Genomic DNA, 26,160 nt, shown 5'->3' with positions numbered 1-26,160 from the left:
TTCTTCCTGACACCTGCTCTTGGCATACCTTAAACTAACAACTCAAGGAAGGAAAAAATATAGAAATAACATATTTTGTTGTTATCGATAACAGACATGTCAGTTGTTGACAGAAAACATAATATTTTTACGAAATACAAAATTGAAGCATTTTGATGACATTAATGTAGTATGAAAATCTAAGATAACCTCAGACCTTAGACCCAGGAGCTCCCACAACTCAGTATTAGAATTCAACAAAATTTGTAATTTTGCAAAATCCAACATACTGTATGATATTTTTGATTTCACCATTTGAAAGGCAGTGTACTTGTTAGCATACTTCTAAGTTACAGTTTTGGACAATTTAAATGGAACAGATACCAGACTTAGTTCAATATTCTGTATTATAAAGTTTTTTTTATTGCTTCACAGGAGACATGTCCAATGAGTTGGTGAGGCACTTTTTGATCGAGCCCACATCTCGTGGAGTCAAGCTGAAGGGATGTGCAAATGAACCTGTCTTTGGTAAGTCCAGTTTCTAGAACAGGCTTTCTATATATATCAACTTATGTGGGAATCAAACTCTTAGATATTGTGTAGCAGGCCAACATATACCCCCAGCCGAGATGTACCTAATAGATGTATGTTCTGTTAGGGGTATTATCTGGCATGCTACACTGGATTTTAAAGATCTTGGCATTTAAAAGATTTATATTATTCAGTAAGTCCTGAAGTTGAAGGAAAACTACTTGTATCAAGCTACTGGGGTAATGTACATGTACAATGTAACACTGTGTCAGACCGGCCAGTATTATTAGATGGTGCCATAGGAATTATCCTGTATCCATTATCATGAACTCCTGGGCTGTCAAAAATTAATTGAAGATTCTTTAACTCAAATTAACTGCAGTAATAACTGATCAAAAACACCCCTGCATAATGTAACGTTAACATCTGATATATTACAATAACTACCAATGTGGTAATACATTTGTACCTACACTGTAAGCAGACATGTTCCACTCTAACAACTATTGACCAATAGGACAAGAAGATAAACCCATATCCATTGAATGTTCCGATGCAAAGCTCAATACTACAACCTTATCAGTTCACAGCCCAGTGGTTTTGTGGGCTGATGATCTGGTAAACACACCTCCCACTATTACAACTTTATTGGAAATCCGATAATTGAGTGAGCCGAACAGAAGGCAGGGCAGCGGGTGGTTTGATGGATTTATAGTATTTATATCCTCTGTAAATTGCTTTCCTTCCAAGCTTGTTCTCTGTTTTAGATAAACACACATTTTGATACAAATATAGTTCCAATCACCTTCATAAAACAAGCTAATGCGAACATACTGCCTCTCTGTATGGATCAAATGTACCATAATGGATTCAGAGGTTCCAACCCCACTGGGCATGACTGTTAGGGGTTGCATTGGTCCTTTTGGATGGGGATGTAAAGCCGATGGCCTGTGTACGATGTACATGTAGCTTAAGGCATCAAACCTCTGCTTGTAAAAGATCCCAACACTCTAATTGATGGAGTAAGGGCGACCCAGTGTGCTTGGCTGAAAACAGAGCCATAGCAAGGCCACAGTGTATTACTACATGATTGTAGCTATCGAAATAGCGTTACACTTGAGGTCGGCTACCTTGCCTTTACCAATACCCTATAGGAGTCATTACAAAGCAGGTGCAGCTCTTTTTAATGGTACAGAAGTCAAGCGGAACAAGTTTGAAATTACCTCAGTGGGTGAGAAAATAGTTGATGTCTGTAACATGCTGTTTTCTATCATGATGTTGCTGACATTTCAGTAACAGATGACCAACTTAACATGAAACAGCTTTCTTGATCTGATGAAATTCATATCTGCTCCAGTGACCACATATGAACTATTATGACTGTGTCTGCCTAAACTCATATGTTGGACTAGACCTCGAATACTAAAATATACTGCTAGAATACTAAAATATATTCTGTCCAGGGGGTTATTCTCTGGCAATTTGTGAAGCCTGTTAAAAAATCAATTTAGTAATTATAAGTTGAAGTGTACACTATATGTAGTTTCTGTATCACCTTCTGAGGCCCAAAGAATGAAAAAGCTCATGCTTAAACTTTGTAGAAAATGCATACTTTAGACTCGCAAAACAATGTGTCAGTTCCTCCATAGTATGACAACATTGTGCATAGAATTTCCCCTTGCCCAGGAGTCTAATTGGACATGGTTCAATAGTTTGTTATAATTGGATAAACGACAAAGAAACTAATCATTGGTTTAGTACAAAATAGATAGAACTTTTAAAGATTTGTTACCAAACACCTCTGCAGTACAGTAGGTAGGTTTACCTTTCTGGTAATTAAACTGCAGCTGTACAAGTTAAGAGGAAAATCTGTCAAGTTTGGAAGTTTATGAAACACGGTCCAGGGCGAAGGTTAACAACTGAACATTCCAGTCTTGTTCCTGCGGAGGCCTTAACCGTTTCCCAGGCAAGTGTGTCGCATGGTGCCACTGTTTGGGTCATGGTGGTGATAAATTACAGTCATGACAAACATGTTCGTTTGTGCGGTGAAGAGGGGCATGAAACAAACCCTGTTTTTCTTCAAATTTGCCCTGCATACACTTTAATGTGTAAGAAATTTACTGCCTGAAAAATTATTGTTATTTCTTTCTTGCAAATGTAATTAAGATAAAAGCAATGAACAGTGCAATCTGTCATGAAAACTGTTGAGAACCCTACAAAGAAAATAACTTAGACATACATATAGACTTAAACATTTATTGTGTAATATTAGTAGTCAGGTGTGTGCAGTTATTTATTCTCATACTTCTCATTGTTTGGCTTTCAGTATTGTATTGCTAGACCTTGTGTTATTACACAAGATGACATTGACTCTATGTGATTTATACTGTATGATTAGGGTTTATTCTTGTATTAAGCATGTTTGTGTTGTGTTTGTTCCAGGGAGTCTGTCCGCTCTGGTGTACCAACACTCCATCACACCGCTGGCCCTGCCCTGCAAACTACTCCTCCCAGAGACAGGTAAACATCACTCGTGTGGCTAGATAAGCAGAAAGTAGTCAAACTTGCCAACACGGTTATATTGGTTCATTCTAAGGGTTGTAGAACTTTTGGATAAAGAAATTAGCGGCAGAAAAATACCAGTCACAAATTTGGCTACCACTTTGTATTGTATATGCCACTGCCTTTTTTATGTATATAACTTTCAGGAGAGCAAGCTTCCAGCCCAGGGCAGTGGTGAAATGTGATGGTTTTCCAGCAGTTGTGTTAGGTCCAAATGAAATACATGTAATCCCAAATGACACTGTTTTGGAAAACGAATACAAACCCAGCCCAGGGAGCCAGGAACCCAGATTTGTTTAAGTAAAAAACACAGATGTGGCAGCAGACAACCCATTGGTTTAAGCAACCCCACCTCTGGACAAAGATGTTGGGAGTTCAAATCCCGCCTGTGTCACTCACCTAACATGCACGTAACTTGAAAGGGTTGCAGTCCTTGAGACTGGCCGTTAATCCATGCACTGTTCATTGTGCTTGTTGAAAAGAGCCAGGGGCATTTCCCAGGTACAATGAACCTGCAAATACTGTACGTAGCTTCTGTCTTCTCTATCACAACCAGTGGAAGAGTAGCTCTTCAGTGAGCTAAACTAGCTCGAGATGACTTTCGCCTCCTGTACTGACCCACGTTGCCTTCCAGACCCAGCAGATCCCAACGCTCCGGTCGCGAGTGCCAAGCCCGTGGAAACTCCAACTCCGCAGCGTAGGACAGAGAATGAGATAGAAAGTATTGAGTTAATAGAGATGGAAGTACAGGCTGCAGGTAGGACTCGGGTGATGGTCAGGAATGTCACCATGCAGAGCATGAAGGAACTGCAGTTTAACCGATAGCTAGACCAGTCAACTCCTAACAGTTGCCTTTCAGCACGACAGCCCACTGTGGTGACGCTTGCAGTGCAGGCATGCCATCTAGCAGAGCATGGAGGTATCGCAGATGTCCGTACATGTACTTACAGTTTTCACACTAAACATTTTTTACCCATCTTCAGCATTCATGGTTTGTTAGGTGCAATGTTCCGTTATTGGAAGCACACTAGTGACATACTGTTTTGTCCTTTCATCTTTTTAACTTTCAAACCTGTAGTTGAATGTTATTTTATAAAGGTCAGAGGTAGAAACTGATTAGTTAGACTAGTCTGAAAAGTCAGTCTTGTTGCATGGTTGTGAAGTTCATTTGTGAGTAACACATCATGCATAAATGTGTGGAGTTTTTCTGCTCGTAACTTAATAGGCATGACAAGTGTAATAACGAAGACCATGAATTGTATCTTTGTAGTCTTTTCGGTCTTGTGAAAGAAACAACAGAATGCTTTAGAGTTAATTCCTGATACGTGTTGCTGACATTGCTGTTAACAAGTTTGTTGTTGTTGTTTAGATCCAGGGTTGCTAGCAGCCACCAGCCCAACCGCTGTGAGTAGTCCTAAAGCTGATCTGGGAGGATCGTCAGCGCAGACGCTACTCCAGCAGGGGGCAGGTACGAACAGCGTAACCTTCTCCCTGCTGCCTAACTCTATAACTACTAGAGAATGGGGTGCCAAACGGCTACTTCAGTGTGATAAAGAAGAACTCGTAGTCACACAGTCTATTGTATATGGCCCAGTTGTAACAGGCTGAAATGTTCCCCTGGCCAAAATGTACCCAGGTATATTCTGACCAGGGATACAAAATGTATAGTCCAGCCTGCTTCATCAGGACTATGTCTTATATGTTATAGTAACTGGCAAGTTGGGTAGCCCTAGCGTGGTATCCAAACCTATTATAGCTCTCTAGTCTCTTCTGGGTTTAGATATCAGGCTAGGGTAGGCTGTATATCTCTTACAGATCAAATCGCTGATAGAATATGATAAAAGATATGATGAAAATGGGGTGCAATGGATGACCCTCCAGTGAAGGTTTTGGAAGTAAAACTTTGCTGTATAGTTTGTTTTACTTTCTAGTTGTTAATACTGACCATGGTTGTGTTTTTTCTGACAGCCTGTAATGTTTTATACATCAACTCCATTGACATGGAGTCCCTGACTGGCCCTAATGCCGTCAGGAAAGCGATGGCGATGACCACGTCGCTGGACCCCCCTCCCACTGCCACCACCGTACACTTCAAGGTCTCCTCGCAGGGAATCACGCTCACCGACAGCGAGAGGAAGTTAGTACTCCATGTTAGATATCGTTATTTTACACTTCTTACCATACAAGAATATAGTTGTTGCTTTATGGCAAAGTTAACTTGCACAAATATATACATCAACATACATTAACATACATTTTTCTGTGCTTTAATTTAAAATCCACATTATCCCAAAACCTTAACTGACATTAAATCTGCCCCCCTCCCCAGGATCTTCTTCAGACGACACTACCCGGTGAACTCGGTGACGTACTGTGGGATGGACCCAGAGGACAGGAGGTGGAAACACACGGGACAAAGCTCCACCTTGAGTGCAAAGTAAATTTGTCTTCAATATCTGCTGTCACATTGCCTACAAACCTTTAGGATTTAACATTATAGAAAACTGTAAAGATACAAGTTACAGTAAATTGTAAATGGCACTAAATAAGATTTCCAGTTATATATCGTATAATACATTTAATGAAATATTTACGGAGATATGATGACCAAGATAAATTTTCCAAACTTTTTGTGCCAAGTTTATACTGTACTGTATCCTAAGGAGGCTTTTCAGTTTGTTGAAAAAGACCGTTTTAGATGATGATTTCTGTGTTCTTCTGTTGCAGATGTTTCGGTTTCGTGGCGAGGAAGGTTGGGAGCAGCGTGGACAATGCCTGCCACTTGTTTGCGGAGTTAGACCCCGACCAGCCGGCCTCCGCCATCGTCAACTTTGTCAGTAAAGTCATGATCGGCAGCCACAGAAGAGAATCAGGAGGCAGTCAGCAAAGTATACAGTCAATATAGACCCTGCCCCACCCCCACGTGGTAATAGGTAGTGCCAAGTCAATGTGTTGGGTGATACCAACTGGTGGACTTGGGGAGGGGCAGGATGGAGATGGAATAGAGTTAGTCAGAGAGGAGGTACATAATGATGGAAAGTCTGTGGTTTGTCTGAAGAAAAAAATGCAGCTTTTCCCCGTGAGACCTGCATGCAAGAAAAGCAATTTGTAGATGATCTGTCCGAACACTTTATGTAAAATAGACAAAAAGAGTCTAGATGCAAGAAATAGTGTACATGTATATTCAACACCGACCTTTCAAAGTTTTCCACTGAAGATTGGTACCGACAATGTACCCACTTTTCAACGTGCCTATACCGGAGAGCGCTCTGCGAACCAGGGACTAAGATGACGGGTGTAAAATACGGACGAGGATGCGCCAATGAAGGGAGCACGAGAGACAGAGATGTTGCCTGTATTTATCCTACTGTACGGGTATGGGTGATGTGCAAGAATTGGAAACTAAACGGATTTCTACAAGAGTCAAGAGGACAGTCTCCCTTGTGTACTAGGAGGGAAGGAAAGGGACAAAGGAGGTGGCTACTGAATGAACTGTGAAGAAGAGAGGCGTTGACAAAAATTCATCAGGGAAATTGGAAAGAAGCCAGCAGAGAATTCGTGCTCAGATTACTGATGTTGTGTAGATGCTATTTCTTGCCTTTTTTGGACGCAGCCCTTCTGTGCTGTAGAAAGCAGGCTATTTTTCGATGGAGGAGAGCCGAAACATGACGTTTTGGCCGTTGCAATATCAATCATTGCTGGTTTGTCTTTCTCTAAGGTGAGAGAAAGTCCGTTCACTACATCTTTGTAGCAGTCTTTCTCTCATGCTCTATCGTACTTGATAACTGTATTTATTGGAAAAGAGTTGTATCTGCAATAAGGAAGTTATGATATGCTAGAACCATAGTATTGACATACGATCATATGGTGTTTTGACCTTCTACGATGCGCTAATGTAGTGCAAAATGATGAAATTATTACATTTATCCTAAAAAAAATCATTATCCTGATATTATTCACAGTGAAAAAGATTATGCCTGTTGTGTTCAGTATCTCTAGAAGTGTAGAATACACGGAAACAGGATATAACATATTTATCCCTCAGATAATCAGTCCGAAATTTCATTGTGACGACAGAGCACAAAACAATCGAAATGCGAAAGTTCTACAAAATAACATCATGACAGTGATGTTGAACTTTCTTGTAATTACGTATATAGATCACACTTAATATTTATATAGACACAACTTCCAATTTATTTTATTATTATACCATAGGTTATATTTTGTAAGACATTTTGATTTTATTGTTGTTGCTGTTGTAGTTATGAGTAGTGAGCGCTGTTTGATTGCGAGGCGTTTCTCCCGTTTGTGAATCATGTGACATAACCCACAGTTAGGCCTGTGTATTGTATAAAGGATTGTAGCAGTCTTAACTGCCAGCTTTACATGATTTCATGCTTAATAAACTACAGCATACAAGTACAATGTTGTCATTTCTTCTTTTAGACTGTGTTTTCCTTCATTTAACACTTTCAGAACGTTAAACTGGAAATATTCTGGATATGGCAATCTGTATGATATTTACTTGCTCATTAACATGATTTCATACTTTGGGCTTTAAAAAGAGCATAGAAAAAACTGCACAAGGTGTCCTTTATATCTTGGGACCACCAAAAACTTGCAGCACCCAGATTTTCAATCGAGTTCTCACCATGCCACACAACGACATCACATCTTTGCTCCATGAAGATCGATATGCAATGGAATCGTGTAATTTAGAGTTAGAAGAAAGGACCAGAAAATCTGACCTCCAACACGCTGATATCACTTTGGGCCTCTTAAACTCTGGTCTAGTTATATATGGATCAAATAAACAATCTCAGTAACTGTCCTCGTATCGTGGACCAAAAACCTAGAGAAAAGAAAGGCTGATGTGTCTGTCCGTGGTGCTGAATGTATGATCCTCCATGAAGAGTCAGTATCTAGAGCTTTTTCACGTTCCGCAAGTATCTTATTATCCATCGTACAGTTTACGTTTGATTCATATCCAAGTAAATAGGTCACTGTTATGATGTTACACCTGAAATTTCTTATGTATATATATCCTTATTCGACATAAGCAGTGGAGCCTAATAAAGTTAGAACTTTTCTCTAAAGGTTTATAGTGTTGCCAAATCAAATAATAGTGGGCGTTCCCAACTGAAGACAGAAGCTATAACGGATAAGTTCGCGAAGGAGAGGCCTTGGTGTGGTGGCGTCTGTCCATGGTGCTGAACCGGGCATCAACTCCATACCACATTTGTTATTTGAAAGCAGACCAGGTAGTTGACGATTCTGTTGGGGCCAGGTGCGCCAGCACATCATTGAGATAACAAGAAAGTTAAATGAAACGTTAAGAATATCTTAACCATATCAGAGGCAACTTCGTTCAAAAATTGTTACAGTACATGTAGTAACTTCCTCGCAGTGTTCCACACGTGATAAAAAGTAAAATTGATATAACTTTGGATTGGCAATTGTTGTTTTTCTCTTCGAGGTGTGGCTCTCCTCATATACAGACCTCAATTTAATTGAACATCATTGTAAATCGTACAAAGCAGCTGCAAAATGAGAAACTACATCAACTGCAAAAAAATATTTCAGAAAACGGATATTAATATCATGTAATGCGAAAAAAAATGCCAAAGCCAATTTCAAAAGTCAAAGAAGATGTCATCCATATATTAATCAAATCAACATGGCCAAAAGCAAAACAAAAAGTTGCGTAAAGATGCAAATATTTTACGGATTTGCAGCCACTGTCATTGCCTGCTAATTGCCACGATCGCATTAATAGAACAGCTAATTGCCATGCTCTCATTGGTTGAACTGCTTATTGTGATTGACAGTCAGGATCGGTCTATAGTGAAGGACGGTGAGAATGTCTGAGGCATCCCTTACTTCACTCTTCAATAAGGTTCAAGGAAAATGCAACCTTAACGATCCCAAGGAGGGAACAATTTTCCAGATCCAAATTCTCCCGAAGGACGAACTGTCGTGAAGCCAACTAACCTCACAGTGTTCGTAAGCCATTGTTGACTGACATTGTGGGTAATCAAATTTGCAGCTTCTGGTTAATTACTTAATTAGCGCTTGACCCCCAACCTTTTCCCACAATGCATGTCTTGAAATCTGTTATTCTCGTCTTCAAACAAATGTTGTTATAAACTCTTGTAAAAGTAGGTGAAATTTTAATTTAGGCAAGCTAGGTCCAAAGGAAAAACGTGTGCAGGCACCCTAAGTATACACCTTACGTGAGAAAGTCATAGAAACTTTCTTTCACCGTTTATAACGTTTTTAAAGTGTGAACGTGTCCAAACCACAGATGTTGTTTACAAGGAAAGACCGTGGCATATATAGCGGTGTGTGTCTCTCCTCATTTGTACCGACGTGCTCGTGTGTCCCCACAGAAACCGATGGAAACTAGGTGGGGCTATTTCTGGCCCGCCAGCATTCGAACGTTGATTCTGGTTGGACTCACTTGAGACTTGGCTGTGTGAGACGCTATTGCATGTAATCGCTGGGTTTCCCATGGCAGAACAAGTCCGTATTCGTGGGGGCGAGCGTCGTCATTTTTGAGGTGGGGTCTTTTCCTGCTGATAAGATGGTGGCGGTCCGGGTTAGTCGAGGAGAAAACAAACCAACCAACTAACATAGGCGGTTTTACACCCCCGTGTGGAGATCACAGTTGGCACAGTCCGGTTCAGCTCGTTCAGCTCAGGCGTGTGTGCATGGATGCTGCATGTGCGAAGAAGTTTCGGATAGATTTTTTTGCAAGTTTTCGGGACAATTCAAATCCTTTTCTTCTTAAGTTTTTTCCTCTAATGTGTGTGATAACTGCTGGAATATTGTCGTGGCCGTTTGCGGTGTGTTTCAAGGAGTTTCGAGAGGAAAGGGGTCCTTCTTTACTTGTTGCGTTTCGGAGAGACTACAAAATGGCGAGGCTGGCGTGTTGAACAGACGGAGTGGTGAAGAGACTCGTTCTTACAAGGTGAGACAACAAACTGTTTCCTCGACATAAGTTTAAAATGTGAAATTTGGTGTCATTTTGTGTATTTCTCTGAATCCTGAGCGGAAAATGCCATGTTTACGACAACCTTTCCAAATGTCTATTTCTTTCGTATTTGGTTGAATATTTTGCTCTTTATTATGTTCGTAAATAACTTGTTAAATAACATAAGTTGTGTGAAAATTATAGCAAGTATGAGTTGATATTAGTCGCAGAAAAACTGAAAGAAAAGTGTCTTTTGTTTGTCTCCACGTGGCCGCCACACCTGTTGGAATGTACGTGACGTCACACCTCAGTTTTCCCGCCAAAACGCGGCGTGGCGGCTTGTGTTTTAGTCGTGCGGGTTTAACGACTGTTTCTCATAGTTTGGGAGGAGAAATTGGCCTTCTTTTCTGTAATTGCAGCCTCGGGGGAAGCGGACAAACTGGCGGAAATGTTGGCGGGGATGTCGGACGGCGTATTGCTGGAAAACTCGTTCTTTACTGGAGGTAAAACAAATTCTGTTTCGTCGATAGAATTCCTTATGATTTAGTGTCATGTTTCATAGGAAACAAGGCAAGTGTCGCTATTTTTGGACGGGCTTTTTAGTGAGTTTTGATATTAAGCGGGAACTCAAAGAGAAGACAGGCTTTACAAATGTCTATTTCTTCCCGGTTTGTATTTTGCTCTTTATTGCGTGCGTAAAATGGTAAATAACGTTATATATACTAGTATGTATCGAGTCATGTGGGAATGGTATGAGTTGATATAATGCGTGTGGCAGAAAAAACGCGACATAAGTGTCTTAATTTGTTTATCTCTATGGCACGTGGTCGGGCTGTACCGCCACCTGTATGCACGCGCACGTGGGTGCAATTAACGGGGCTTTACCTTTGACACTGCACATGTGTAGTTGAAACCATGAATGGGCTTATTGTTTTAGAAATAGCTGTTGAAATTATGCTTTGATATGATATAACATCACAAATGGCAACATACATGTAAGTCTATTTGAAATGAATTGACAACTGCTGATACTTGTTACTTACTGCGACCGTTTATTGACACAGGGAGGAACATTGAGGGAAACCTGCACTTAGAAGAAAAGTCCTGGTGAGTGTTTGACAATTTCTTTGTCGAGGTCATATTTTTGGTACCAATACCTTTGCCATACCTTGTTGAACTGTTGAACACTACTTAATGAGTACGTTGATCTTTTCAGTTCCACTTATTGTATACCGTATATTGTTCTCAGTTTCAATTATCGGATACCATATATTGTGCACCGACTGAACGACATATAGACTCCTCGTATATATTGATTTTATGATGTGACGAGAATGTTAAGGAACATGAATATGTTTCAATGTAAATCTCAGATCTTACTTTACCTCTATACTTATTTTGATAATGGATAAGTGTATTTTGTAGGAACAGCACAATTAACACTTTCATGTTTGTTCCAATAAAGATTGAATTGAATTTTTTTCAAAAATTAAATAGTAACAGCATTTGGTTAAGTTGAGGTAGCAGCACACAGTATTTATCTGCCATCCCCGGAGTCTGTGATCTAGCGGTAAAGAAACAACGCGGCCTAAATGTTGAACCACACTGAAGGATAGTACGTTTTTATAATATAGATAAGTCAGCTTTTAGATTGTAGGAATAAGATTGTGAATTTTGCCCATTCGGCATGTAAATGTGCTTCTCTAGCATACCCTAACTTTACTCTGATTTATCCACGTCGATGTCGGTCACTTTCTGGGTCTTAAGGCCACAGCAAGTAAATTTTATGGATGACATCAGTACATTGATAATTGCCATATTTAGAAAAAAAAAAAAATGTCCCCCTTGGCAATGGTCAATATACCTAAAACGGGGCAATATGTTTCAAACGTTTGTCATTTACATTGAAAAAACGTTCTAGATGCCGTAAAAATTTGCACATGTAGAAATGGTGATTTCAAAGTCAGTAGATAGACAGCATTATTTAGTCACAGTCAGTCTGCCGCATGACTCAGGAGACTCCAGTGCACGGTAGACGGGAAACCTAATGTTTTTGCTTTCTTGAAACCCAGATCTAAATTCATAATGATTTTAATGTTGACATCAGTGTAAAAGACTTGTTGGTTGTAATACATGTACCATGTATCATTATTGCTTCAATTCTTAAATGCTTTATGGTATTCAAGTTGTGAAATGTGGATATCTTGTTTTTTGGCCTGCTTTGTTTTTCTTTCACATGCGCGCACTAAATTTGGAGTCTGCAGAAGATGTCATCCATAAAATGTGCTTGCTGTGGCCTTAAACTTTAGAACCCGGGGGTTACCCCCATAGGCTCGAAACTGTGCTCTGCTACCTTGAACATCATTATAAGAACTCAAAAAAGCTATGAATGGATTGATGTGAACTTCACTGTGTGGTCGGGTCTTAACCTATCCAAGACATCATCAGATTTTGGAGACCCTGACAGGTTTTCTCTGTAATGCAGCTGAACTTTGTTTTCATGCAAAATGTGTCTTCATTGTGCCATGTACCTAAACCTATGTATCATTTACACAGGGCTTGAAATACTGGGTGCATGCATAGCCTCTGTAAGTCTTCTCTCACGGCGATTTTGAAAAACTTATTATGAGGGCCAGATTTTTAGCTGGGGGGCCGTATCTGCCTGGGATCCGTGTGGAAAGCCTGCGCTTTGTCAGCTTCAGCAAAGGCAGTGGTGATTAAGAAAGTCTGTCGAAGGGCCAATTAATGTTGCTGCGAGAAGTAATGACAGTGCCGCGAGAAGCAATTGAAATGTTACGTTGCACAAAGCCTACGTGAAGTGACGCATGCTTCCTGGCAAATGAAAATCATGGTGTCTTCAAAGTCGTGTTACAAATTTTCGTTCTATTGCTGATATCTTCTGTGAATTTAGCCGTTATAGCTTAGAGATCTTTTTTTTTTTTTTCCAAAAAAGGAGACAACAAAGGGTCGGGTTAGATTATGATCGACCATTGTTTAGGGCGGCGTCATGTACTGAAAAGACATCCCGTTAGAATATTACGAGGTGTTACATAAGGGGCGTTACGATTTCCCTGCGCTGGTCGTGTTTGTCACGGAAAGTTTGTGTTTTTTGTGAGGTAGTCTACGACGGTTCAGAATAAAACTGTTTCGCGGAATTGTCACCATGAACGCAAAAGCATTCCGAAACCGGTTCACACCGATGTTTTTGATGTCGTACATCTGGGTGCATGAGGTCATATTACGCGGGCGTCACTTGTGCTTTAGCACGGGAAAGAGCAAAGTTCTTAGCTGAAAGAGTGAAAGCTCTTAGCTGGATTTTCGGCCACGTTTTTAATCGTAACATCTTGCTTAGTTTTTGAATAGTAAAATCTTGTTACATCATCAGTGCGCTAGGGGTCGCTATTGTACAATTGCCTTCTTAGATGTCAGATCAAAATTTTATGTCCCTTACCAGCGGTGGACCCAAACAAATGATGATAGCTGGGTTGACAGATGTGACAATATGTTGTCTCTGTGTTGCATTTTCTTCAAACTTTCTCTGGTCTTGTTGCAGATTGTCGTCCTCCAGCCTGCAGTTTTACACCAGTGCGAGGAAGAGTTCCTGCAGGATGTGTGTTTATCAGTTAAGTTGTTCATTGTTCTGACTATATCTTGTTGAAATTTGTGCTTTTGAAAGTTCCATGTATGCAGAAATGAACTGTTTGCCAACTGAAATAATTGGACTGGCTTTTCCAAGTTGACTGTACACAATTTCTGTTATCGAAGAGTGAGTCTTAGAGTGCTACTGCTTTTTTTAAACTCTTGGATTGAATCGTAGTTTTGTAAACTAAGATAGATTATTTAGAGCATTGCTTGACTTAACGGGGGGTCCCCTAACTTCAAACGTAAATTTCGAGTTTGACATGACATGGCACCAGTGCCGGTTGTCTGCAAAGTGTTGCGTTTTGACGAATGATAAATTAGAGTGGCGGTGTTCAAGGATTTTCCGTTGTCGAGTTGATTTTACATCGTCCATGCACAATTTACACTTAGTCTATAATCTCAGTCGGTAAACCATAAAAATGTTGTAACAGTTATGAATATAGCATTCCATATTGTTCCATTCTAATTAGGGAACTGTAACAAATACCTTTGTCTCTTTAATTTGTCGTCACGATTTTAAGTAAACAGAATAATTTTGTGGTAATAAGTAATTTTTGACCGTGCGTGCTGTGACTTAGCGACAGTGTTTACGCCGCTTGTTGCGTTCCAAGCCATGTCAACATTGACGATCCATTCTTTTGGGATACAAATGGTCGTGTTGCATGAACGGACAAATGTGCCACAACTGTACGTCCAAAACTGCGGGGCAAGCATGGTTACACTGGAAACTGAAATGGTGACATTTGTACTCGACACAGCACTGCATGTGACCAGAAAGTACGCAGCAAATCTTCCTTGTTTTTCCAGTCAATTCAGTGCAAAGTTATGTAGTAGTATCCAGTATTTTGATCAAACTCAGGCCTTGAAATTAACCATGTCCCGAGGACAGTAGAATTTGGGTTCGGGACAATTCAACTTACGTTTTGGGACTATTTCGGGACAACCAGAAAATTCTGAGTCAGTCCTCGTCATGGAGGAACTCGATTCAGCGGAAGATTTTGTGTTAAAGATGTCCCCAATTCCATTGGGAAAATTTTATTGAATAGTTCCATCTGTAGTCAACCTGTTAGGTTGTGCCTAAAAACGCCTCAATAAAAACTCCCGCGATTTCGGCAATTTGGCGAAGAATAGAAACAAACACCGGCCATCTTGAAATTTCAAAGCGAAGTGGCCTGTCAATTTTAATCACATGTGGGGTTAGGTTACATGTTTGCAACATCAATGTGTTTGCTTGTGGAACCATATGTGCAAGCCTGCCGACGGGAACTTATCAAATGCAAGTTTATCCGACGTGTTTCAAGCTAGATTACATGTAATAAGATTTGCCCTTTTTGGAGCCTTTCTCGGCGTTTTTATTCAGCACACTAGTGGATAGAAACAAACATGTCTCTCTTCTGCATAATAAGACAAAGCAAAACCCGTTTGAAGTTATGGTGCTGTTGAAGTTATGGGACCCCACGTTACAATTGTAACAGTTACCGTTTTTACATGTATCAATATGTTGAGGTATGACACTTTTTTCTTCTTTTCATCTAGTCAAATGTATCCAGACGGGCGACAGCGACAGACTCCAGCCGATGGGATACAGAGAAGAGCTTCTTCTGGAGATGACCTGCCTCCAGCCTGAGACTTTGCTGCGACCGGAGATACAAGTCATGATATGTCAAGTCAAGTCAAAGACTTTATTTACATTATGAGGGTTTTTTATCATTCACATGATAATATCTTTATTGCAAGTTCATGCTCAAATGCACATGGAAATACATGGAAATGGAAAAAGTTATCTAGCCTACTGTGAAAGTACTATGGTTGACTATGGTTGGGTTTGACTTCTTTCTTTGAAGGCAATGGAAAATGAAGTGACCCACGTTTTTTTATCGTAAGTGGGTTGGTTGATTGTAGTAGAAAGATGGATTTGTGTAAAGTATTCAAATTTTGAAAGGTAGGAGATTTTATGGGAGCTGTTTTGCATAATTCGTTTATTTCGGTATCATATAGGCAGGGCTCAAAATACTGGGTGCATGTGCACCTTTGTGCACCCAAAATTGGAGATGTGCACCTAATGTTTGACTGTGGGTGTACCAGTGCACCCAGAAATTTTTGTAGGCTCATATAGGGTATTATTGTACACTAGTATACAGAATATTCTTGAAATTCAGGTATCAGAAAGAGTAATATAACCTTTGTTGTACTTTGTTTGATGTACTTAATGTTGAAGTTAGCTATGATATCACATTGTATATAGTATTTCAGATTGAAGTTCTTAAGAGAGGTAATACGGTTTGTAAATAGGTAATGTTGATTCTACTTTATTTTTGCTGTGCACCCAAAATTTTTTCTGTGCACCTAATTATTTAGGTTGGGTGCACCAGTGCACCTATTCCCAAAAACAAATTTCGAGACCTGTATAGGGGACATTGGCAAATAAAATGTATTTCATTTTCCACTGCGGTCATTGTACAAAACTTAGTAAACACATTTTGTCATGAGCAGGCAGCTTTTTATATCTAGTGGGTGTGCGCTTATTCGTATGTTGCACACAGCTGACCGTTGGTCAAAATCTTTGTTGGAGAGATACGTTTTCCATCGTTTTTCCAAACGTTTCTATAAAATGTTAACTTACCGTCATCGATAGATAATTTGTAATGAAAACTTTGAATATATATGTCGGTCAGCCTTTTTCTTAGCAATGTACAAAATGCTGTATGTCTAGATCGAGATTGTTGACGTTCTAGATAAAGAGGTATCTGCTATTGTCGAGTAAATGTTTCACATGATGGTATTATACAACTGTACAGGTATAATCAAGGAGCAAAGATTGTTTTTCTAGATTAACTTGATTTTGTGTACCGAGACCGTTAACTTTGTGTAATGTTGTGCTAGAATCTTTGATATTTGTGCTGTTTGCAACATAGAATTGTACGAATGCACATGACAAATTATGTAGCAATTTGAAAGTATTATTGTTAACAATTATGTTTGGCTTAGCTGATCTTGTGTACCGAGACTGTCAACTTTGTGCTATGTTGAAGAATTGTTGTGCTAGAATCTTTGATACCTGTGCTACAAATGCACACGACGAACTTTGTAGTAATTTCGAAAGTATTCTCAATATTGTTGTGCTAAGCTGATCTTGTGTAGCAAGACTGTCAACTTTGTGTAATGTTGAAGAACTGTAACAGTTGTGCTAGAATTTTTTATATTTGTGCTACGCCGATGCACACGACGAACTTTGTAGTAATTTAAAAAGTATTGTTTTCAATATTGTTGGGCTAAGCCGAATTTGTGTAGCGAGACCGACTTTGTGTAATGTTGAAGAACTGTTGTGCTAGAATCTTTGATATTTGTGCTACGAATGCACACGACGAACTTTGTAGTAATTTCAAAAGTATTGTTCTCAATATTGTTGGGCTAAGCTGATCACGTGTAGCGAGACCGTCAACTTTGTGTAATGTTGAAGAACTGTTGTGCTAGAATCTTTGATACTTGTGCTACGAATGCACACGACAAACCATGTAGCAATTGAAAAGTATTATTGTTAGCAATATTGTTAGACTGAGCTGATGTTGTGTACCGAGACTGTATGATATTGTTTATTTGCAAAGATTTTACATGAAGAAGAAAAAGGCAAAAAGTTAAATGATGATAAATGAACTAGGCTGGTAAGCATATGTTTGTAGGAATGTGTAGAAGCCAGGAATTCATCTGAATTGTGTCCTTCTGCTGTAATATGAGAGTACTTGATCAAGTGTGAAGACTAAATAACACTTCTGTCAAAACCATCTACCATCCCCAAACAATGTCAACGGTGGCGCATAGTTTGAGCAAGGATACTATATGGCACTAGAGACTTTGGATTGGTTTTTGACGAGACAGAAGTTTTATTTAAACCTTAAGACTGGATCATAAACCCTTATGTTATATCGGAAGGAGATGATTTAGGAGGATTGTTGGGTTTTACTTTGAAGTTATTCCTGTAAACATCCTTGGACCAGCTTAGTTCATGTTAAAGTGTGTCGAGTCTTTCATTAACATCCACCCCACCCTCCATCCATCCACCCCCTCACTCCCTCACTCCAGACCCAACCCCTCACTCCAGACCCCAACCCCTCACTCCAGACCGCAACCCCTCACTCCACTCCCCAACCCCTCACTCCACTCCCCAACCCCTCCATCCATCCAACCCCTCACTCCAGTCCCCAACCCCTCCATCCATCCAACCTCTCACTCCAGTCCCCAACCCCTCCATCCATCCAACCCCTCACTCCAGTCCCCAACCCCTCCATCCATCCAACCCCTCACTCCAGTCCCCAACCCCTCCATCCATCCAACCCCTCACTCCAGTCCCCAACCCCTCCATCCATCCAACCCCTCACTCCAGTCCCCAACCCCTCCATCCATCCAACCCCTCACTCCAGTCCCCAACCCCTCCATCCATCCAACCCCTCACTCCAGTCCCCAACCCCTCCATCCATCCAACCCCTCACTCCAGTCCCCAACCCCTCCATCCAACCCCTCACTCCAGTCCCCAACCCCTCCATCCATCCAACCCCTCACTCCAGTCCCCAACCCCTCCATCCATCCAACCCCTCACTCCATCCATCCAACCCCTCACTCCATCCAACCCCTCACTCCATCCAACCCCTCACTCCATCCAACCCCTCACTCCATCCATCCAACCCCTCACTCCACTCCCCAACCCCTCACTCCACTCCCCAACCCCTCACTCCACTCCCCAACCCCTCACTCCACTCCCCAACCCCTCACTCCACTCCCCAACCCCTCACTCCACTCCCCAACCCCTCACTCCACTCCCCAACCCCTCACTCCACTCCCCAACCCCTCACTCCACTCCCCAACCCCTCACTCCACTCCCCAACCCCTCACTAACAAACTTCATTTCAATAAAAGAAATGCTACAGGAGATTACTCGTGTTGACCAGTTCTTTTGTCAAATACTTATAAAATTTTATTACAGAAGAAATATACAGTTCAAATACTTAGTAAATATTTACCGATATAAAATAAAAAACTTCTAATGCCGCCGCCAGGCTACCGGCGCAAAGCAACCGGCAGAGCCGTGGCCCCACGTGCCCGGTCGGCAGCACAAAGGCCCCACCCAAGGCAAATATGTCACCCCCTCAAATTCACTAAGAGAGGGACGGGGGGTGTAGTTCATGTTAAAGCTTGTTGTGTTGTTTTTCCTGTTAAAATGCACATTTCAGATAACCTTTGCATTGTTTCCCTACTATATTTATTTTAAATGATTTCACTGCTTCATTTTATTACTTCTTTTGGCCACCATCTATTATCTTGTCAGTTCTAAAACTATAGCCACCAATTTGAAAGATTACTAAGTGACATTGATCATAACTTTGATACTGAAATTATAGTTCAAAGAAAAGGCGGAATAATTCTTCATGTTTATATCAACTACCAGACCTTTTTATGAAACGATTAAATTGCTGTGGCCTAATGTCGTTTCGAACTTAATTATAGACTCACAGTTGTGCAAAAAATTAAGGTCAATTTGGTTGCAAACTTAAGCAAATCCTGATTAACTGTGGTGGGTTGTATGTGGTAACAATAAATAGGAAACAATATGACAAGTAATGCACAAAGACAACTTTTCAGATTGTAAGTTATTTGCTAGTAATATTCTGTTTCATTAATAATCGTTAGTATTTGGAAGAATTACTACTTTTCACAAATGTTTCAATAAAGTCTTCCAAATACTGCTAATTATTGCTAAAACGAAATACCACTAGCAGTAACTTACAATATGAAATTTTTCATTGCGCGTTATGTATTACTTTTCATATTGTTAGCTATCTACTGCTTCCATATATAACCCGTCGCGCTTAGAATTGGCTTAGGTTTGCAACCAAATAAAGATGTTTCTGCACAACTGTGACAAGTCTATAATTAAGTTTCAAACGACATTAGGCCACACCAGTTTAATCGTTTCATAAAAAAGGTCTGCATATTAACATGAAAAATTATTCATCTTTCTTTAACTATAATTTCAGTAATAAACTTATAAAGAATGCCAGTAATCTTATAAATTTGTGGCTACTTTTACAACTGACCAGATAATAAATTGGCGTGACCTTATGTGTAATAAAATGAACCAGTGAAATCATTTAAAATACATATACCAGGAAAACAAACACTACCAAGAATACTTTTTTTAAAAACTTTCTTATATTAAAGAAAAATTGCAACACTTTCCAAATTCTATTAAGAAACTTTCTTGGCAAGTTTTTCTACCAAGTCTAAATTTTCATTATTTTTCTTAACAAAATACCAGTTTTTTTCTCTCCCCTTTCATGCATTATATGAAGAGAAAAAATAACGTATTTTTGGTAGTGAGGTCATCTAAAATGTGCCATTTAACAGGAAAAAACAACCCAACAAGCTTTAACATGAACTACACTGGTCATGTTTACAGGAATAGCAATTCCTATAAACATAGAAACCAGCCTAGTTCATTTATCAATCAAAACTCTTTATTTCAACAAATACATTCAAAATCCTACAAGTACAAACAAATTCTAGCCATCTTTACACTGAGTACCAAATTGCAAGCCTTTTTACATTTACCACATAAATTATAGGATTCAAAAAAGAGTTATCACATTACATCTAAATTCCAACAAAATCGAAGGCCACATTTCTTGGCAGTTTTACTTAACATGTTTGTACAAATGCGACGAGATTAGTCCTTACATTTTGTGCTATACACCGCTGTTACAATGAATTTTGGACGACATAAATAGATGATCTATGCATAGTAAACACGCGTTCCAAGGTTCGAACCATTACAACTAAATTCCGACAAGTACAGCTTCTATTTGCCACTATTCATTTCATCATTATGGTGAAACAATACAATACGAAGGCACGAGACAATTTTGTGGTTTTACGGCAAAACCATGTCACATTTTTATGAAGCCAGGGAAGTACTGAAAAGTTTCAGATTAAGAGCTGTCTTCTTGAGGTCTTCACATGTATACTGCTACAGCATCTGAAGATACGGCAGTTGGCACAACGTCCGTCTTACATTTCCTGAAACAAAAACCGAAACTGTTATAGATATAGTACTACATGGCCTTACACACAAACAGAACCACAAGTCATTATCGCGTGCGTAGAGTACAATACATGAACATGATACAGATACATATGCAATGAAAATTACACAATGCTACAATCAATCAATGAAATCAGTGTTACGATTCAATTAACACCATAGAGTAATTTCAACAAATACATGAGATAAAATAAATAAGTGCATGTAGGAGGTATAAGCAGAGCTTAGATTCCAGCGGAAATTTGCAACAAGGCCAATTTAGATCATTTCTAACGGTGGCTGTTGAAAAACAGCTTTATGTGCCTCCCCACTAGTGTTATTTCCCCCCCAGTTCAGTCAGGTATTGCCAACAAAGAAGCCTTAGAATTTCACAAATACCCCTATATATAAAGCAGGCTTGCAGTAATTTATGTCAACATTCTTAAAGTTTCAAGCACTTTCCTCACACAAAAAATGGGTAAGAGACGTGAGATATTTGACCAATAACATTTAAGTGTAATGAGAAATCCTGGGATAAAAAAATTACAGGTCTTTATGACCTTCTGTCTAAAAGTAGGGATGGCTAAATCCTCATTGATTTTCTGCACAGTAAAAAAGCGCTCAAAATGTTCTGTTTTTACTGACTTATTCTGTGTATAAATTTTCTTCTCTTTGCCCATGCCTGGTCGAAACCCTTAAGTAATTTTTCACCAAAATGCAGCTCAAGATTTCCAAACTTAATGGATTGTTGCACCTTTCTCAAACAAAAGTCATCTTATCTCAACCTAGCGTGCATCGTTTGCTAGCAACACGAAACTTGCTGGATAACCAGTTCGCTCACAGAATACTGTGAATCATTATCATATAGCGGTTGGAGGGAAATGGAGTAGGTCATGGCACTTAATTTCAACGCTGCAAACAAACATTACTGTCTCAAATATTTGCAGTGATAACATTTCAGATGTTGACTTGTGACTGTTAAATCAGCTAAAATGAAGTTACAGTAGATCGATTGACCACATCGCCATGTTGGGCGGGCTTGTTCGAACTTCTCGCTCTACCCGGGGCTCTAAAACACCAACTCAATGGGGAAATCGGACAATGAAGACCAGAACGATTTGATTTGGCAACAAAAACTACCTACAATACACAACGTTTTGGAAACTCTTTGCTCTAACCTACATACTGATCCGTCCACAGAAACATAACTTTCTTTATGAAGGCAGGGCCCCAAATTCATTTTCCAACCAAAAAAATTTGGGTGAACCACATAAAATAAAGTTGAATTTTAGCAAAACATAACTTTGACGTGACTGCCGTGAGGGCAAACTTCAAATCGTAATCCATATTTCAAATAAAGTTAAATAATTGCTTTTTCTGATACTTGGATTTCAAGAATATTCTGTAAGTGTACATGAGAACCATTACAATGTAGAGTTAGCCTCCGTTGCAGTCCTTCCCACTAGCAATTTTTCAACCTATCGGGTCCAGGTTTTTGGCTGGGATTCTGTGACTGCTGCGTTTTGTCGTTTTCAGCTAAGGCCTTATCAAAAAACACATCACCAATTGCCATGGATGTGCGAACTTCCCATAATAAACCATGACTAGTCTGAACCGTTGTAGACTACCTTGCGAGGAGGTTCAGAAAAAAAAAAGCTAAACTGTTACGGAGCATTCATGTTCACAAGTAAAACGACTTACTTTGCTGTTTTATTTTTTCAATCATGAACGGGACTTAATGATTCAACATAATCTACTTTAGGCAAATAGTCATGCAAATTTCCTTACAGACTTCCAATATTTCACACTCTTAACAGATCAAAGAAACATTCCACACCAGAAGCGGGTATCATAATTCATCAAAGACTAAATTGTTATGCTTGAATTTACCATACGTTGAAGCCTGAACTCAGGGCAAACATTAGGATAATAAATAGGGATCAACTTCTTGAATTCACCAAAGGACCCTTACAACAATGCCAAGATTTCAATGCATCTTACAGTACTTCAGCAAAGGCCTATCAAAAAACACCATTTTGCATGGATGTACTAACTTCCCGTAATATAAAGACGACCAGCACAGGGAAATCTTCACATCCCTTTTACGTAATGCCTCGTACATGCTAACGGGATGTCTTTTTAAAACATGACTGACTTACGGACACCTAAATAACACACCTTTCGTACGTTTTTTTTTTCTTTGCAAATCCAACTAAGTTGCTATAATGATCCTGTGCTTTTTGTGCAAGGAAACGTGTCTCACAAAAGCGTGAGAAAGCTGCAATACTTTCTCCACTCACGCCGCTAACAAATATAATCTAACCCCTGACCCTTTGTTGTCTCCTTCTTTGTAAAATAAACTAAGATCTCTATGCTATAACGACTAAATTCACATAAGATATCAGCAAAAGAAAGAAAACTCAGGCCACATTTCAGAAATTTGCAACATGACTTTGAAGACATGACAATCATTTGCCAGAAAGTATGCGTCACTTCACGTGGGCTTTGTGCAACATAACATTAGAGTTACTCATGGCTACAATAATTGGCCCTTTGAAAGACTTTCTTAATCACCACTGACTGCCTTTGCTGAAAGCAACAAAACACAGTCCGTCCACACAGCGGTCACACGATCCCCAGCCAAGTAAGTTGAACAAGATTGGCAACACAAAAAGATGTTGCCATGGCGACGGTGCTCTCTGTTAACGTTTTCGTTTTTATCCCACATGCAAATAAGGACCTCGCATAATCTCAGCATAAATCATGTCAGTCGATCACCGGCCTTCTCACCAAAATAACACAAGTTGCCCAATGTATGAAAATCTTGTTTTCACAAAAAAAAAAAATATTGTACCATTTCCTCATAAATTATGTAAATGAGGCCCTCTATGCAGGATTTTTGTCTAATAGTGGCCACATTTACTTAACTTCCAAATGGTGCAAAAATGAAATCCCCATCATTTACCACTATGGATTTATAGTATTTTGTCATTAATTATGCAAATTAAGTATCAATTTGCATAATTGATATCTATCGATATTTATCTCTTTCTCAGTTACATATGGCATGTGTTTGAGAGTCCTATAATAGAATGCAGCTGATTTATCAACTGTCCTCATTAATTATGCAAATCAGATATTGATTTGCATAATTGGCATATGATTATGTAAATCATCACTTAAGCTATCTACAAACCAAAAATTATGATGATCCGTCATCCCCTTCTTGCGTTATTCTCTTTCAAAGTTTGAGTCAAAATCAGCTCCTGCAGTTCCAAAAAAGCCGCTAGGGGGTCCAAATCTACAGGACATATTTTCCTAACAAAGACCTATTCACCACTCAAAAATCATGACTATAGCATGTTAAGAAGATGAGATTTGAAAAGTGAAAGTTCCCCTGCAGTACCATAGAAAGTCGCTAGGGGGCCCAACATCCAATCATTACAAGGTCTCCCACAGACCTACCCACCTAAAAAATATGAAGACAATTCATCCAGGCATTCTTGAGTTATCGTCCCATGGACTTTCACATTCCTGTACAATTCCTAGAATTCTTGCAATCTGCACACAATATATAGTAAAAATTTGGCTCGCCCCTGAGGCGTCGCCAAAAATCGCTGCAACCAAGGCTAATATAGCGTACAAAAATATCTAGGTGCACTTACACTGATGCACCCAGTATTTCAAGCCCTGAAACTCCGAAGGTCATTCTATTGCACAGAGAGTGAGTGTACAGTCAAAATAAATGATGAACAACTTAACTGTCAAACACAGTTTTCTCCAGAAGAAACTCTTTTCTGCATCGGCTGGAGTCTGTTGCTGTCAGTTGTCGCCAGTCTGGATACATTTGACTAAATGAAAAGCAGAGAAAAGTGTCATACCTCAACATATTGATACATGTAAAAACAGTTACAATTACAGTAAATGCAGAAATATTTGCGGTAAACTTAAAAACCATCCTAAAACTTTCTCCATCTACGACTATAGCGCTACTATGGTAACTTAAAACTACCGCAAATACTCCACTTTCTGCCTACAGCAAAATAAAACCAAGCAAACTTAAATGCATTTACAGCAAAACTAGAAGCAGTCCTAATTTACAAATCGATATATATACAACGAAATCTAAGATAACAAGCAGTAGTGAGTAAAGCTAATTCCAGGCCTCTTACTCCTGAGACAACAGCACAGGTCATTTTATGTACTGAATACTATGTCTTCATTACTATCAGGCTTCAATGTTAGACAAAAAGTGTTAAGCAGCAAATGCTTAACACTTCATTGAAAGATATTTCAGTGGCCAGAAACAAAACGTTTTACAAACAACAGTAGTCACAGTTACTGCAAACATGAATGCATTATTGTATAGTATTCAGGGTTTTTGCCACTCACCCAATCAACTTAGAAAACAGAGACAACATTGTCACACCTGAACAACTTCCCCTAAATATTTACAGGCAACCAAAGCAATATAGGGACAAAAAAATGTTAAAATCATTTTGCTAGTGACATTTACTAATACTTTGAGCATATTAAAACCACACAGAAACGTGCCGCTTGATGATCCCCTTAGTTTCGCAAGCCTACAAAAACCCTGTCAACGATTTTTAGTAAGCTCTCACATCACAACGATGTAGTATTTTTGCATAATGGACGTTGCTATACATTGTGATAGTGTAGTTTTAACCTATCATGTATAGAAATAAATAGACTTTCACAATCCGATTTTCGGTCCTAATATTGCTTGGGTTGCCTTTAATGCTTGCATACGTCATCTTAAGAATATCACCATCCCCAAATATCAAGACAACAGGAAAGCTGTCATGGAAACACGAAGCTGGGAATAAATAAAACCTGCAGACATAGAAAATTTATCAATCTTGACATCGGGTTTATCTTGCCACTGGTCTATTATAAAATGTTGCTTCAGTGTAATATAATTAGATAAATCAGTCATAATGGATTACAAATGTACCTTTTTTTCCCTTAAAATACATTTTTTGGCGTATGAATGTCACAATCACAGGGCCATTACTTCAAGTGTACAATTAAGTTTCAAACGATATTAGGCCACAGTAATTTTATTATAAAAAAAGGGTCTAGTAGTAGATATTAACATGAAGAATTATTCAGGCTTTTCTTTGAACTATAATTTCAGTAGCAAACTTATGATCAATGTCACTTAATAAACTGGTGGATAAAGTTTTAGAACTGACAAGATAGTGGCCAAAAGAAGTAATAAAATGAAGCAGTGAAATCATTTAAAATAAATATAGCAGGGAAACAATGCAAAGGTTATCTGAAATGTGCATTTTAACAGGAAAAACAACAAGCTTTAACATGAACTACACCCCCGTCCCCCTCTTAGTGAATTTGAGGGGGTGACATATTTGCCTCG

The 26,160-nt window shown here is 39.3% G+C and overlaps 2 protein-coding genes and 1 long non-coding RNA gene across 37 annotated transcripts in view; 2 read left to right on the top strand and 1 right to left on the bottom strand.

Annotated features, from left to right (window-relative positions):
* Window positions 1–7,500, top strand: part of LOC136420569 (tensin-3-like) — a 160,013-nt gene extending 152,513 nt beyond the window's left edge. For 28 of the 29 annotated variants that reach the window (XM_066407538.1, XM_066407544.1, XM_066407541.1 and 25 more), the window contains 7 exons: window positions 415–507; window positions 2,953–3,030; window positions 3,707–3,829; window positions 4,442–4,540; window positions 5,041–5,209; window positions 5,402–5,509; window positions 5,800–7,500. In XM_066407538.1, coding sequence (XP_066263635.1) covers window positions 415–507; window positions 2,953–3,030; window positions 3,707–3,829; window positions 4,442–4,540; window positions 5,041–5,209; window positions 5,402–5,509; window positions 5,800–5,977 — 848 coding nt within the window. In that variant the 3' untranslated portion in view covers window positions 5,978–7,500. The remainder of the gene's footprint in view (window positions 1–414; window positions 508–2,952; window positions 3,031–3,706; window positions 3,830–4,441; window positions 4,541–5,040; window positions 5,210–5,401; window positions 5,510–5,799) is intronic. The other variant, XM_066407542.1, reaches the window with a different exon arrangement.
* Window positions 7,501–9,794: 2,294 nt separating this feature from the next.
* On the top strand, window positions 9,795–18,649 carry LOC136420638 (uncharacterized). Of its 5 annotated transcripts, none has more exons than XM_066407692.1 (5): window positions 9,795–10,045; window positions 10,468–10,551; window positions 11,113–11,155; window positions 13,602–15,688; window positions 16,102–18,649. In XM_066407692.1, the coding sequence occupies exon 5, from the start codon at window positions 17,694–17,696 to the stop codon at window positions 18,627–18,629; it is 936 nt and encodes a 311-aa protein (XP_066263789.1). In that variant the 5' UTR covers window positions 9,795–10,045; window positions 10,468–10,551; window positions 11,113–11,155; window positions 13,602–15,688; window positions 16,102–17,693; the 3' UTR covers window positions 18,630–18,649. The 5 variants fall into 5 exon arrangements, with proteins under 5 accessions (XP_066263789.1, XP_066263785.1, XP_066263787.1 ...); XM_066407690.1 differs by having other exon boundaries at window positions 9,798–10,045; window positions 13,602–14,467; window positions 15,227–18,649; XM_066407691.1 differs by having other exon boundaries at window positions 9,801–10,045; window positions 13,602–13,658; window positions 15,227–18,649.
* A 1,532-nt stretch (window positions 18,650–20,181) lies between these two features.
* Window positions 20,182–26,160, bottom strand: part of LOC136420653 (uncharacterized) — a 541,092-nt gene continuing 535,113 nt past the window's right edge. The window contains exons 3-4 of one of the 3 annotated variants that reach the window (XR_010753271.1): window positions 24,525–24,613; window positions 20,182–20,758 (exon numbers count right to left, since the gene is read on the bottom strand). This is a non-coding gene — a long non-coding RNA (uncharacterized lncRNA). The remainder of the gene's footprint in view (window positions 20,759–24,524; window positions 24,614–26,160) is intronic. The other 2 variants (XR_010753272.1, XR_010753270.1) reach the window with 2 other exon arrangements.

This window comes from Branchiostoma lanceolatum, chromosome 15 (genome assembly GCF_035083965.1).
Source record: "Branchiostoma lanceolatum isolate klBraLanc5 chromosome 15, klBraLanc5.hap2, whole genome shotgun sequence".
In the NCBI taxonomy this organism is placed as follows: Eukaryota; Metazoa; Chordata; class Leptocardii; order Amphioxiformes; family Branchiostomatidae; genus Branchiostoma; species Branchiostoma lanceolatum.
This window is presented reverse-complemented; position numbering and strand designations above follow the sequence as displayed.

Excerpts from the sequence above, each read along its gene's own strand:
- LOC136420638 (XM_066407692.1), top strand. The coding sequence starts at position 17,694 with ATGTTAAAGTGTGTCGAGTCTTTCATTAACATCCACCCCACCCTCCAT.